This window comes from Pectinophora gossypiella, chromosome 18 (assembly GCF_024362695.1).
Source record: "Pectinophora gossypiella chromosome 18, ilPecGoss1.1, whole genome shotgun sequence".
NCBI classification, from domain to species: Eukaryota; Metazoa; Arthropoda; class Insecta; order Lepidoptera; family Gelechiidae; genus Pectinophora; species Pectinophora gossypiella.
The window spans coordinates 1,645,497-1,661,928 of NC_065421.1; the positions used below are offsets into that span (position 1 = coordinate 1,645,497).

A 16,432-nucleotide genomic window follows, 5' to 3' on the forward strand; every position below is an offset into this window, starting at 1 on the left:
AGGACCAAAGAGTTATAGTCCAATGGAAATATTCCTTTGATACGACGTTATTTAGAGACAGGTAATGCCTTTAATGAGATATTACGGCATTCCAACTCTCGACTTCGAGCGATTATCCTTACGAACATCAAACTCTTTCCAGAAATTTAAATTTGGAATGAGAGACTCACGGATTGAGATATGGAGTGTTTCTAAACGAATACTTTTTTATTTATTTAGGAACGAAATGTGATATAATGGCGGTTCGGTGACGTATAGACGTCGCATGGCTGTCATTCTTCGCCTGTTAGAATTTACGAAGTCAAAATTAGAAATAGACTTAAAACTTTTATATCGGTGTTTATTGACAAATTCTTGTGCCGCCATTACTCAGGTATGTTTGTTGAGTGTTTTGAGATTTTTTAAAAGAGGACTTCTGATAGTTTACCGTTGCCAGAAGCGTGGGTGACGAATCCGTTGGCAATCTATGCCACGGTCGATTCGAAAAGGGTTTTTTTCGTACCAGTTTTTTATTTTGACGTAGGTACTTTTGTGTTAATTGTGTATTTTCGTTTCATTTTTCACGTTTCGCCGATGTTAGTGGCCAGTGCTTCCGTCCATTCATTTCGAATAACGTTTCATTCTACGCTGAGTTACGACTAGGGATTATTTTAGCATCTTGTTTATACCTCAGTTTAAAAACTACTTACCTATAGTAACATTCTTATTACCTACTCGCCGTAAATTACTGACTCTAATCTTTACCGTGATAAATTCATTCATTTATTATTTTGTTTGAGATTTTATAAACCCATTCCAAAAAAATGAAGAGCTGGCTAAAGGACTCGTTTCCAGGCCATGAAAACAAAAAAGATAACAATTTATTACGAAAAACAGACTAAAGCTAATTTTCAAACCTCCATTTTATATCAAGATAGGTACAAAAGAAATATTTACCATATAATGAGAAGGTAGATACGCTGTCTGTACGTTTATGTATGCAAATTCCCACAGGGCTAACATATAGCGAGTTATGTGCGTCGGCGCATATTTGGCCGACATTTCTGATCGGCCGGCCAGGGCTGGATTCTTTGCCTTTTTATTTTTGTGTTGAATAAAAAACTAACCGGTCCCGCATTCAAATGAGAGCTCGATTGCTTCGCGCGTTATTTTACCCTGATAAGTATAATGTTGAATGATCTAGGTTGGTTGTGAATGGTGGATTTTAATATTGAAGTATTTATACTCAGTTAAATATAGCTTGAACCAGTTGACAGCATAGAGAGATAGTAGAATATCCCAATTAGTGCTAGAGAGACATGTTCTGACAGCTGTCAAAATAAGATATAAATCGCTCGTTCCAAAACATTTAGATATACTTAGTAAATGGAACTTTAAAAAAAATACTATTGCTCTTTTGTTTTGTGAATCGAAGCGACGTGACTTACTAAGTAGCAAGTAAAAGCGATAAAAGTTACTAACAATGATAAGTAAACAATAATAAAAAAAAGACTAGAAAACACTCCTCCAATTATAATCAAAACGTGTGAATCGAAATGTTGGTTAAAACCCCGTGTCGTGTAACAAAATATAATTCACACACGGAATTAGTGTGTTGTATAAAAGTTATAAAATTGCGGTGGAGGCCTCATAAACGCGGGTCTGGGTTCGAGTCCCGGCCCGTAAAACCAACAAATCTGACCCACATCATAAATCACTTAGCCACGCTGTTGCAGATAACGTTTACGAGTTAGAAACAAAATATGAAAAAAGTCTCAACAGCTATTTGAATTTGTTACCTTTTTAATCATGACCGCTTTAATAAATGGTTTCGTGTTAGCCATTTGAAATTAATACTGATAAATATTTTAAATGTTGTTTAAAAGAGGCTGTATACATACTTAAACTTTTGCCTCATGCTTATACCAAAACCGTAGAAAAAAGTAAAAGAAAACACAGCAATTACGACGGCAACACGACGTCCTTCTAAATTTTAAATGTGGAACGCAACTGGCCGGTTGGAAATTTAAAAAACAAAAACAAATTCTAACCTGGCATTACCACAGGAATCCGAGCGTCTTCACATAACGTAATTAGGGATCAGAGTGACTACATAAAAAACCCTCGAGTGACCAATCACTGAGCCGATCGCACGACCGAAGGACCCATGATGAGGCAATGTGACTGCCCGCGGCCATATTTAAAAATATTAAAAGCATAAATCAAAAATCCTTATTGGATATTTTAATGTAAATATAATATAGGGAGTTCGTTAAATTAAAATCTTCACGGTCGGTTTGAATTTTTTTTTTACTAATTTCATTCATCCAGCGGAATGACAATTTCGATGCCACGGCAAGGAGAATTATAGAAAAACGTTTTATTGGATTAGAAAAGATTTCTTACTCTTTTTATCTTTTGAAAAACAGCAATTATAGTAAAAGGAAAGAAAAAAATGTACACTTAACTAGATCTCATTGTAAGCGCGAGTCGGGTCGTCGGTTTTTTATTTTTAATTATTATTTAAGCTCAAAAAAGCATCACCTGTGAACGGAGTGAAGTGAAGCGGAAACAGATCGAACTAACGGTGCTTTTTTCTTTACTTTTATTCGACAAAAACCGTAGACGAGATAGAAACGGACATGTATGGGATGTGAGGAGCAAAAAACTGTTTTTGATGCCGGAGACAGGTAGGCGAGTGTGTGAACCTGGTTGCGGCGAGGCTTAGACGACCTGCACAGCCTGCGACTAGCCAGGGGACATTTATGTAGCTTGAAAATTGAAATCCGTGTCGGTTAGCCTCCGACCACAACGGTTATCAATTCCTTTTTCGGCCTCGTGCATTCTTCTTTCAGTTCTCTTTTTAAACTGAAACAACTACTTTCTATGAAATCAATGGAAATGTGCGCAAATTAAATCGACCCGCTCGTATACTGGTCGCATTATCGAGCGATTCCTTCAATCGCCCCGCGGCTCCGGCCCGATATTTTGAATTTCGAAGCCGTATTATTTTTATTTTTTAAACGGCCTTTATCTCGCCCTCCGGCCAGCGATTCGTACAGAGGTATCGCATTACACCTTATCTCGTTACAGACCTTTTTGTACACCAAACTTTTTTTACCAAATTTACCGGTTCCTAACGCAGTACGATCAATGCGGCGCCCGATTTATGGAATCTGTGGGAGCGAGTGGATGAGGTATCTCGTTTCTCGAGATCATTCGTCTCGATATAGACGTTAGCCAAACAAGTTTCGTAGAAACGTGACCATAATATTGACAAGTTAAATTAATTACTAGTCGAACGACACGACGTTACTATGTTGAAGCGGGATATTTGAATTTTATGCTCCCAATTAATGCGGGTGAGCGCAAATTGTCTGAATTGATTGCGACTAGCAAAAAGCGAGCGTCCTGTCGTGTTACCGTTACGATTCCATCGAGAGTATAATGGCGCGAATTCGCAATGCGACACACGCAAGAAGCGGGACCGGTTTGCGAACGGAACCGTCCAAATGGGAGATAAAGGGAAAACAAACAACGGCCGAATCGTGCGCGGCCATTCACGCCGCTACACCTGACGCTGGCTTCGAAGTTCAAAATAGTTTCAGACATTTAAAATTCGAATCTTAAGAAAGGTGTCGCAATACCGGTTGGACAGGAGGTCGCATTCTTGTTGAGATGACATATTTGTCTTCCGAGAATTACAATGACCGATACTGTTGTATAAGTTATTCATTTCAACAGATAATGCTTCCGTGACGTTATCTTTGGCGTCATCGCTTGTATGTTTTTACGGTCATGTCACCTACGCAGTTTTCAGATTCAGCCTTGTATTGTTAACAGTAAACGACTATTATTATTTTATTAGTTATAAGTTGCTCCTATAGTGTTTACCAGTACTGGAACCTGTAGTGGTGTGCGTGCGGTCGGTTGCGTGTATCGGCAAGATCGATACCATATCTCGATTCAAAATCGAGCCCTCTCATAATCGAGTCGATATTATGTTCGGGTTAGGTGATATTTTCGAAACTGGTTCTGAGCCCATTCCAAATGTATTCCGCTTTAATAAGTTTAATAACTATAATGCTGGTTGGTTGGTTGGTACTCACTTTTTCTAATTCTAATAGGTGAAACCGTAGCACTTGTATCGCTTGCACCATCTGTGAAAGAAAAAAAGAAATTAGAAACATAACCATTAATATACTTTTTCTACTCCTCTACTTTAATCTGGCATTTAAATAACCAAAAAGTCTAATATAAGTACATACATAATTAAACTCTTTGAAAAAGTGTACGCTCTATGGCCTATAAAAGCATTGTTTACAAAGTGTAACTGTACTACACTTCTCATCAAAAAAATCGAAACACCTTGCAAGTTTACGTTTTGTCAGGATTATCAGAAAAATGTGTACATTTAGGAATAAATGTTAAATGTCGTTTAATAGTGAGTAATATGAGCTTATCAAATCTTAATGTTAATGTTCTAAATTTAAATGAATTTTTCATAGGTTTCGTATTTTGTTAAATGAGTCATTTTTATTCCGTATGGAGTATAAAGGAAATGGATAAAACAACACACGTAAATGAAAAAAAAAAGCTAAAAAACGTTTATTTAATAACTTGTATTCCCTCCCCGAGCTCTAATTACTGCTTCCATACGGTTCTTCATCGATCGGATGAGAGTCACGATCACATGCTGTGGTATATTGTCCCATTCCTCTTGGATTGCATCTTGCAGCTGGCTAAGTGTTTCTGGGGCAGGATCTCTTGCTCGAATTCGTCTCTTTAATTCATCCCACAGATGTTCAATGAGATTCATGTCCGGGCTTCTTGCTGGCCATTCCATAATAGAGATATCGACTTCGTTAAGATAATCTCGTACGACGCCCGCGGTGTGAGCCCTAGCATTGTCGTGCATGAATATGAAGCCGTTGCCAATAAAATGTGCATAGGGCATCACATGAGGCTCGAGACACTCTTCGACGTACCGATGACAGTTTAGTGCAGGCAGACGTGGCCCAGACACGAAAGCAAGCTCTGTCTTACCGTCGGCGCTGATTCCTCCCCAAACCGTCCACGAACCGCCACCATAGCTGACCTTTTCTTCAATGCAGCATTGTGCATAGCGTTCTCCGTCTCTTCTGTAGACCTTGTTCCTTCCGTCGTTACCATACAGCATAATTTTACACTCATCAGAAAAGAGAACTTTGCTCCACTGTAGGTATGACCAATTTAGGTGCTCACGTGCAAAGTTAAGGCGCGCTCTTCGATGGTCTGCAGTTAATTTCGGCCCATTTGCTGGCTTATGCGGTACCAGTCCACGATCCTTCAACCTTCTTCTAATTGTAGAGTCACTTACAGCCACCCTTCGTACAACACGAAGCCGCTGCTGCAGTTGAAAAGCGTTAAGGCGTCGATTTCTTAAAGAAGTTGTTACAATAAATCGATCATCACGCTCAGAAGTGACCCGATTCCTGCCAGATCCTGAACGGCGCGTGAACAAACCAGTCTCCCGATAACGTTTATAGACTCTATGAACAGATGACAGGCTTAGATGCAGTCTTGCAGCCACAACACGCTGACTAAGGCCAGAATCCAGCAATGCCACAACTTGGGCGGCTTCTGTGGGCGAAGTATCCATACGTTTTAGAAAAAATACCTTTTTTTAGACGTCCCAAAGTCACAGTATTGAAATAAAAAACAAAAAGTTTAAGGATAGGCGCCAATTTTTAGTTTTTAAACGCTAAATGTACTCCAACCCTAAACACACATTTGTCTCAAAACAGTGATTCATTTCGTTTATAAGATAAACAAATGAAATTCTAATTTTGAATTTAGAATTTTCGCTTATTACTGTAATGGCCAAACTGCCAGCTATACATTTATGTATTTTTTTTCATCGTATGAATTCTTTTTTGTGTTAAATTCGGACAGAAACAATGAAAACGGAAGTGTTTCGATTTTTTTGATGAGAAGTGTATAATGTCGCCAAAAAAGCATTGTTGTTGTTTTTTTTTTTTTTGACCTGGAAATTGGCACCTTTACTTTGTTTGGTGCCATAGATATACTATAAAAAAAGTATACATTTGCCGCCATTTTCCCGCGCGTTGGAAAATAAATTGGAAAATTTTTGTGTTTCGTTTCAAAACACTAAAAAGTATAAAATAAAAAGGAAAAATGGATGAAGAACTATTGAATTCTACACCAAAATTACGTCGTCGTAGAAAAAGTATTGTATGCAACGTTGTATAACTAGGTCAAAAAATGCTCGTGGCGTCTCTTATTGCGATGTTCGCCAAGGCTCACATCGCAACTCACGCCACTCGCATTTTTTGACCCTTCTTATACAACTGTTGCATAAAATACTATAATATAGCATTCAATGATAGTGATGCGAATATCAATGTATTAATTAGACCAGGGAGTCTAAAAAGGCGACATTAAAGCAATTCGTCTAAAAAGCAATATTGCAATTTGTCATTTGCGTAGGTATATAAAAGTAAGTTCGCAATGTCAATAGAAGATACGTCAAATAGCAATATTGCTTTTCTAAGTAATTTTGTTCAAAGTGGTCTTTTTAACCCCTAGGGCAATGCCCGGTGAATATTTATCTAATAACCACTGTTCATTTATATTTTATTATTTTACAATGTAATTTCTATAATTAATTCTTAATTTAACAATGTGTATTCAGTGCTTAGTGTCCACAATAACTTGTTAAATCTAATTTATTCTACGTACCGAGTATTTTTATTGTATAAAATAGTGCATATTTAGTGTTAAAATGTTTTATAAAGATATTTACAACCTGCAAAACATATTTAAGTGTTATTTATCTGTTTATTCTAGGCCAGTACTAGATTTAGACTATTTGTATACCTTCATTTATATGAATAAAAATATTTAATAAATAAAAAAATAAAAAAACACTGTTCTGTTGCTATTTAGCAATGAGCCCGCCGATTGTACTTCTCTTGACACATTTTTAATTGTTTTTAGTGTTGTGTTTACATGTGCAATAAAGTGTTGTTATATTGTATTGTTAATAACGCAAAATCGCGTTGTTTTCAGTAACTGTCAGTACTATTCAGAGGCGGAGGACAGGAGTCCTAGTATGGCTTTGTAATAGATTACTCTGGGCGCTATCCCACTTGCGTCAGACAGAGTACTGCGGGGCGGAAGGCAAGAGGGAAACCACTGCCTTGTTTTTCCCTAAAAAAGTAGCATGGAAAATGCTGCACCGACAAGAGCGTGACTCTTAAATTGATGGTGGTGTTAATAACGCAAATAGCTGTACAAAAGCCAACACTTTCCACGGTGTAGGTTTTCATAGCATTTTTACAATCACAAACACTTCGGAACTTGAAGAGCCTCATTCGTTATCGTGGTGTACAGAGCCACAGCATTGATCCATAGACGGCTGTCTCGAATTCCAGTACATTCCGACAAAGGGAAGTGGCCAACAATGGATTGTAGAGGCCGTGTTGAGAATTGTATGCCGATGACCGACCAAATAACTCATCGATAGGAACACGAAATAGTACAGTTGCTATTTCAAAATATAGAACAGGATTTTTTTCGATGGTAACACCTAATTCTTAATTTTGTTATTTCGGAAATATTTTTCAAGGTTTCGAAGTTTAAAATTGGCCGACATGACATCACATTTAATTTAAATATAAGTTTCTCTTGCTATTTTCTTAATTCTTATTATTATTAGACTTTCTTTTGTTTTTTTTTTTTATTTATCTATGTATTTTTATTTTATCTACCTATACAGGGTGCTAGTGACATCGTAATGAATACTGAGGGGGATGATTCAGACCATGATTCTACGTTAACATCAAGAGGATTTTCCCGACGCAAAATTCATTTTTTTTTTTAGTATTTTTAAATTTATTATTTTCCGTTTCATACTTTTGCGACGGAAAATGTCACTTGATATTAACTCAGAACCATAGCCTGAATCATCCCCCTCAATATTCGTTACGATGTCGCTAATACCCTGTAGGTATTTGTTTATTTTTAGTGTTACCACTAGAGGTCTCAATTCTTAATATGTGATTCACAGTTGGGTTAATTATAACAACCAAGATTTTCTCAGCCGAAGAGTTGTTTCCAAAAGGAGATTGACCAAAAGTGGTCCAAATGTTCACCAACAATACCTATCTACCGAAATAGACCATTAAATACTGAATAATAAATACCAAGACGAATCAAACGAGCCCAAACTCGACATTGCCGTGTGGTATTATAACGGAGTTCCTTTGTCACCACCTTCCGGCTTCATCTTCAGACCCTGGATATCATGCAGAACCAGAGAGCATGTCAAGACAAATCAAACAACCCCTAATCAGTTAAAAATGTCGGTTCGGAAACTTCGGATCAAGATGTACTTAGAAAATATTTTCCCTTGAAAAGGTTAAAAAACGTGATTTTTCATTTAGCCATAACTTTTTACTGACAGCATATTTTTGACTGCGGTTTGATATTTATTACTCAGTATTTAGTAGTCTATTTCGGTACATAGGTCTCGTGAGTGGTGGATATTAGGACCATGTTCCATACAACTTTGGTCAATGTCCTTTACCCGACCCAAATCGAATTCAGACAGGCAGAACGTCGTCATGAGATGAAACTAATAACAAAACAAACGTCAACATCATCAAATCCGTTAGCAAAACAACATCAATCGCATCACAGAAGCCTCCCAAAACCCAACACACAGCCAAGCAATGTAAACGACATCCACCAATCATTGCCCTTTTCAAACGCCCGTACGAGAATCGAGCGATGCAATCGGTATTTTCAAATCGATACCTATCTGCGTCTAATGCTGTTTTAATAGCACCTTGATTTGTTTCTAACCGCGACTGTCCTATTTTGCCTTTGATTGATGGCGCATTGTTTTAAACCGAAGACTAACTACCAGAAAAGTTTTTTTGATTCCGTTAATGATTATTATCTGAGAGAATTCGGTGCGAGTACCGGTGTCTTTCGAGTGGTCATTGCCACGGAAATGATAGCTGTCAAAACCAACCCTATAGGCAGGATAGTGATTATTGGAGCGGTTCTGAATCGACGATTATGCCTTTCAATATTTTAAATTAAAATTAACGGCGAACTGTATAGTGATTGCTTAAGCGTTTGAGTCACGATTCGTGATGGAATATTCCGGGTTCGAATCCCGGTGGGGACATATCACAAATAACACTTTGTGATCCCTAGTTTGGTAGTAGGACATTACAGGCTGATCACCTGATTGTCCGAAAGTAAGACGATCCGTGTTTCGGAAGGCACGTTAAGCCGTTACTACTTACTACTTACTGGTTGTCAGGGGCCTTTAGCGGCTCAATAATAACCATGAGGGTTGATGAGGTTGGTAATCCACCTCACAACCCACACGATATAAAGAATGAAATGCGAAACATTTTTTCACGTTTTTCTATGACGTCACAGTGTGCTTTTTCATGCAAATTCCATTGTAATGTCGTGTTTTGACGTTTAGTAAAAACCTGGCAAGCCCTTGAAAATCATAAGAAAGTACTTAATTCCCAAACGTACAAGGAATTATCTTCCCCTTTGTATAAACAGCTCGGTGGCAAGAATACACAGAGTCGAACATATTTTTATCTGTGGGCTGTGTCAACTACGCCTGAGCAAACAACGGTGGCGCTTCCAGTCTAATTGATATTACGCATGCTCTTCTAGCTTCATAGTACCCTGGTACTTTCGGAACGGAGTTTCGTGATGATGATCGACTTTTGGTGTGGATTGAAGATACAGAGAAGATGGAAACATGTAAAAAACATCAATAGTAGGTACTAGAGGTGCAACTTAGAATTAAGGCCGTCTATTTTTGTCTTTTGGTTTTGTATCTTGTGTATTTTCTGTGCAATAAAAAAAAACATAGCTGTATTTTTTTAAAGTATTTTGTTAAAATGTATTAAAACACAAAGGTGGTCATGAATAACTCCCAAAGCAATAAGCCCGCCTGTTTTGTCAAACATACATAACATAAACAGCCTTTATACGTCCCACTGCTGGGCACAGGCCTCCCCTCAATCAACCGGAGGGGGTATGGAGTATACTCCATCACGCTGCTCCAGTGCGGGTTTTGTCAAAAAAAAGAAAAACAATTTTATCATTCATATTTTTCAGTGTAAATTTTATATTTTACTTTGTATGTAACTTTGAATACACCAGGTTATTAAGTAGAAATCATCTGAACTCGATAACACCGTAAATACACATAACCCTGATCTTCGTTCCCCCGCAGTCGGGTTGAAATCTAAAACACTGTGAAAACTTTGATAAAGAGTATCACAAAGATTACGACTTATCGGGGCTCAAGAGATTTCAAAGCTATGGGTGCTGTGAGATAGCGATGTGAATGTCTTCATAAAAGTGTGTATTAAAAGTTCTTATCAACCTCGTGAGTTTTATGAGGTCTATGCAGCATCCAAGTAGGTAAAGCCTGGCCAATGAAAGTAGTATATAGTATTTATTGCAATCTTAGAAATGGCAACACTAATGTCAATGTCAAATGCTCAAGATGGCGGTTGTCAGAAATTTGTGACCCAACCTGTGCTGGTTTTCCCTTCGCGGGTTGGAAGGTCAGACAGGCAAAAAACCGGACCTGTCAAATCTTCAGGTTAGGTAAGCGGACCCTGTGAAAAACGAGATAATGCACTACACACCTCTGCCTCCGTGATCTAGTATCTGGAGGTCCGGGATCGATTCCCGATGGGGACATTGTCGACATCACTTTGTACGACTGTCCTTTGTTTGGTAAGGACTTTTCAGGCTTGAATCACCTGATTGTCCGAAAAAGTAAGATGATTCCGTGCTTCGGAGGGCACGTTAAGCCGTTGGTCCCGGCTATTAGCCGTAAAAAACCTCCACCACCCCGCAGTGGAGCAGCGTGGTGGAGTATGCTCCATACCCCCTCCGGCTAATTGAGGGTAGGCCTGTGCCCAGCAGTGGGACGTGTATAGGCTGTTTGTACACCTCTGCCTACCCTTTGGGATACATGCGCGATGCTCTAATTTTGAAAGTCAAACGACAAGCCTTATAGGAGTGCGCATTTTAATACCAAAAAAACCTTATTGATCTTCAACTCGATCGATATTGTGAAGACGTAATTGCTTTATTTGTTGACGCTACCGAGCCATGTTTGAGGCTTAACGCAGAAGACTGCGACAGTCAAACACAGATGTGACGAAGGCAAACCTACTCCTCACTTACTTGTTGGAGCTGGGAAAAAGTAAAATCTTTACATAGGAGTAAGCATACGATGATCCGTGCTTCGGTAGGCACGTTAAGCCGTTGGTCCCGGTTACTACTTACTGATGTAAGAAGTAGTCGTTACATGAGCCATGTCAGGGGCCTTTGGCGGCTCAATAATAACCCTGACACCAGGGTTGATGAGGTTAGAGTATCACCTAACAACCCACACGATAGAAGAAGAAGCATAAGGAAAAACCTGTTAACTTTTACAACTCTTTAAATCGGAAATGGGTCTAAAATTGTCACCTTTACACCTGAGATTTGTTTACGTTTGATCTGATATCACTACATAGTATAAAACAGTCGCTTTTTCTGTCCCTATATCCCTACGTACGCTTAAATCTTTAAAAGTACGCAACGGATTTCGATGCGGTTTTTTTTTAATAGATAGAGTGATTCTAGGGGAAGGTTTATATGTATAATAACATTCATCAAATAGTGGAGAAATACTAGAAATTCTTGAGGATTTTAAAGTGATGTCGTAAATAATTTAATTTTTTCCTCAGCATTGCTCTCGAGCGAAGCCGGGGCGGGTCGCTAGTGTATAACAACTTAAATAAAGAAATAAACTAAGTTACATAAAAAAGAGCTGATTAATAAAATAAATAAGCTCTAGCAAGTAGTCGCGAATATAAAGTGCTAAACGCTCGAAGTGTGAAAATTAACACCAAGATGATTATAAACTCTCAGCTCCACATTTATGACAGTAATAAATCAATACTTAAGTATGTCTTCTGTACCACTCTTGTTAATCTTTGTGGCTTTAATTGCATTTTTTAAGCTTCAAGCAAGTTCTTCATCTAAACATCTTTAACATCACGAAAATAGTTATGAGCATTTTTCTTTAACTTCATTAATATTACAGATTTTTTGTAATATTTTGACATAGCCACTTCCCATCGTCCCAACTCAGGCCTCAGGCCTGTTGTCTTAAATTTTGTACGGGGTGAGAGCCCTCAGCGTTCCCCATTTGCCCGGCCAAGTAGTTAATGCCAGCTGCGGCAAATCTACAATAAGTCACGTCAAAAAAAGCTTCCTATCAGGTGAACTGGTGGTCAAAGGCGAATTTAATAAATGAAAAGAATAAACCAAACCGTTTGTAAAAGCTCTTCAGCTATTTATAATTTTCTCTAATACTAACTCCACTAACCCTTTCCTAGCTCCACGTCGTTGGTTCTGCTCACGACCACCTCCACCGTATCGAATCCACCAAATGGATCAACAAGCCGTGTTGGTTTACCAAAAAGGTCCAGGTTCGATGCCAAGCTCAGCAAACATTAGCACTTGTTCAATGATTCTGTTTGAGGTATTTTTACTGTTTAAACTTTATTTTTTTCCCTTTATACAAGGTTGAGTATTTTGTTACTAGTGTAATATCATACGGCCTTCGCGGTCTAATGGTTGAGCGTGTGACTCTCGATCAGGAGGTCCAGGGTTCGAATCCCGGTGGAGTCATATCGGAAAAATGTCCCTTCGGACACGATAGTAAGATGATCTATGCTAAGAAGGTCACATTCAGCAGTCGATCCCCGCTATCTAATTAAGAAAGTATGTAGTCGTTACATGAACCATGTCAGGGGCTTTGGCGGCTCAATAGTAACCCTGACACCAGGGCTGATGACGTTGGTCATTGATCTTACAACCCACACGCGACAAGATCTCTGTCAATCTTATTTGAGTTCATCATCTCCCTAGCATTATCCCCTTTTTGACAGGGTCCGCTTACCTAGTCTGAAGATTTGACAGGTCCGGCTTTTTACAGAAGCTACCTGTCTAACCTTCCAACCCGCGAAGGGAAAACCAGCCCAAAAGGTTAGGTCACATACATCCGAAAATGTATTTCTCGGGAATGTGGGTTTCCTCGCGCTGTTTTCCTTCACCGTTGAACACGTGATAATCATTTGTGATCCAAACATGATTTCGAAAACAAATTCGACTATCATTGGTTTAGGCCTGTGCTGGATTCGAACCTGCGACCTCAAAGTGAAACGCAAGCTTTCTACCAACTGGGCTACCACATCTTCCGGACAATCCTGTTTGAATTAATTAATTATTCATCATCATCGTCAGCCGTACGACGCCCACTGCTGGGCATAGGCCTCCCCCAAGGATCTCCACGACGATCGGTCCTGCGCTGCCCGCATCCAGTGAATTAATAATTAAATAAAAAATATTAAAACATGTACATAATGATGCACTTCATTATAATAATTATCTCCTATAACCACAATACCACAGGCTCGAAGAACTTAATTAATAAAAAAACCTACAATGGTGTCTGATTGACCGAAAGAATACATCGACACGATAATGAGCCTTGTCTGATGTTATATTGGGGATCCAAAAGGTGGTAAATTAAAGAAACCTCAGGGTGACGTAAGTGACTAGTGATGGAACACAGCGCAGTGATTGACTCAATTGAGTTAGCTCATTAGGTATACAAAAATGTCTAATAAAGTTCTTCGGGTAACGATTTTTAAGTATGATCGTTATTCTAAGAGTGATAAAGATGTTCAATATATAATTTTATCACAGTAAGTACGTAACCTTCCGGCCAAGTGGTTCATTTTATTTATTTATTCACACAGGTTAAAAGGTTATTGCATACAGGGTGTTAGTGACATCGAATACTGAGGGGGATGATTCAGAATTTCAGACTATGATTCTGAGTTAATATCAAGTGAAATTTTCCGTCGCTAATGTATGGAACTGAAAATAATTAAAGAAAACCACTAAATTTTTCATGAATTGTCTCGCCAATCTGCAGAAGCAGTTTCTTGTCATGCATGTACTTGTTACCTTATATACACACATAAACTCACGGTGCGCGGGAGTTCACTGTAATCAGCGTCGTGCCGACTAGGAGTCGAAGTGGTCGCCATGGCAGAAATCGGTCGGAAATCATCATCATCATCATCACATAAATTCACGCCTATTTCCCACCGGGGTAAGCAGAGACTATGGAATTCCATTTACTTCAATCCTGACACACTTCTCTTGCTTCTTGCTTAGAGTTTTCAATCATTGCTATTTAGGTTAATGTTGACTCAACTCATAATTAATTAAATTAATGAAATGAAAATTAGATTGAATGTTTCATTTTTGTTAAAATTTTTGATTTGGCATCTTTACTGACAGGTAAATTGACTAATAACATAACTATGATGCTTTTTCATTAAACAGAAATATGTACACTAGTAGATACTTCTTAAATATGATTGGCCACCTGATACGACACGATTCATTTATAACAAACGTTATAGAAGGAAAATTGAAGGGAAGAGAGGAAGGGGTAGATCTAGGATAACATTTATGAAACAAATAAAGAGAAGGTGCAGGTCGTGTCGTATCAGGAGGTGAAAGTTTTGGCGGAAAGAAAGAGGAATGGCGATTACTCCACCGACAAGAGCGCAGCTCTTAAATAGAGTGAGAGAGAGAGAGAGAGAGAGAGATACTTTTGAGAGAGATTTGTCGCATATGACATTATATTAGGTGTCTATGAAAACTTTACAACTCAGCCAATATGCCTTGACTCACTGAACCAATCATTAAGGTGCCACTCTCGAAGAGGCCAACATATTGCTAGTGGACAGTCTTCCTTTCAGAGCCTCGTTGACTAATGACCCTGTCAGGTCCACAGAAACACTGTGAGGTCCTTAAGTCCTCAGTGCAAACTCTTGCACTGTCAGATTGGTTTTTAAAAATATAGGCAAAAGCTTTTGAGAGTCATTAAAAAGTTCTTAAATATCAAAAAAGTGTACATGGTAATAATGATAGATAACATTAACAGCCCATTTTCGTCCCACTGCTGGGCACAGGCCTCCCCTCGATCCACCGGAGGTATGAAGCATACTCCACCATGCTGCTCCAAAGATAATAATACTACGCAAGAATGATAGGCAATGAATAATGGTATACTGTGAAGTGACGGCTAGGCACCTTCACCACCAAACTAGGAGCCCGAGTTCGTTTCTCTGTAGGGTCAATTTTAGAAATGAACTTCTCTAATTTGACTTGTGTCTTGGTCTTTAAACTCAACCTGTATATTTATACAAAACTAAGTAACTTTTATTTTTGTCGAATATCTCAACCGCCTAAAACTACTGACTGAAGCTTCGCGACCTGTATAGCCGAGAAGTAGTAGCTGTAAGAAAAACCTCGGCACAGTGCCCTAGACGTTCTTAAAAACCGCATTGGAGCAGCGTACTGGGGTATGCTCCATACCAGGTATTACGGGATAATAGCGAGGTCTTCAATTAGTAAAAATAACGACACGGCATATGGTTATCCATCTGACAGGGTATTTTAAAACCTTTCAATACAGTTCGCAGTCAATAAGCGCTCCAATAATTGTACGACGCAAATTGCTCCGACGCTCATCAAAAGCCTCATTCAAGGGCCAAGAAACGAATTGAACCGACTCAATAGCTCTTTGTTAACTTCGTGTTAAAAATATAATAAAACGTAATTTCCTTAACCAAAACAAGCACCCAGGCTAAAACACAAAAAGACATACAAATTTTTGTTTAATCTACACTCGAGCGAACACACTGTGCACACACGATCAAACTGTATCAACTAGAACAACTTGGCTGTCAAAAATATCAACTGTTTTAACTCAGTAGGCAAACACATGGACCCAGTGGGCGCATAGTGGTGCCACATGTCACTAGGCGGGACAAAAACCATTTTTTTTTACATTTACCTATTTTTCGTGGCAGTTTACTTTGCGCCGGATGTCGCGAGTCTGTTTGTGTTGCTTATCTCCAGCTTAAACTTGAGGACTCCCTGAATGACGCTTATCACTCCCCGAGCAGGTAAAACTGACATCTTAGTTTATGGCGACAAGCTACTGTTTCTAACTCGTTTAAGCTATGATTTATTTCACTAAAATATTTTGTCGTGGGGCAGATAGCGTCGCGGCAGCGCCGTTGAGTTTACATAGCTACTTAATGGGAGCGGGTAGGATCTACATGCCATTTAACTAGCCGCCATTAATGGAGTTCAAAATACTGCCAAAGAAGGCGAGCGGTAGGGAAAGCAGTGATTACGTGCTCGACGGCGCGAGTTGATAAAGCGGATTTCCCTAACAAAGTCAAACAGCGCGGCGCTCGCTCCCGCTGCCCACCAATTCGTAATGCCTTAGATTTTATTTGTTAAAAAT

General features: G+C 38.8%; 1 protein-coding gene across 4 annotated transcripts in view; it reads right to left on the reverse strand.

Moving 5' to 3' along the window:
* LOC126375286 (homeobox protein homothorax) overlaps positions 1-16,432 on the reverse strand; it is a 368,740-nt gene that overhangs the window by 297,933 nt on the left and 54,375 nt on the right. For all 4 annotated transcript variants that reach the window (XM_050022221.1, XM_050022219.1, XM_050022220.1 and 1 more), the window contains exon 5: positions 4,089-4,139. In XM_050022221.1, coding sequence (XP_049878178.1) covers positions 4,089-4,139 — 51 coding nt within the window. The remainder of the gene's footprint in view (positions 1-4,088; positions 4,140-16,432) is intronic.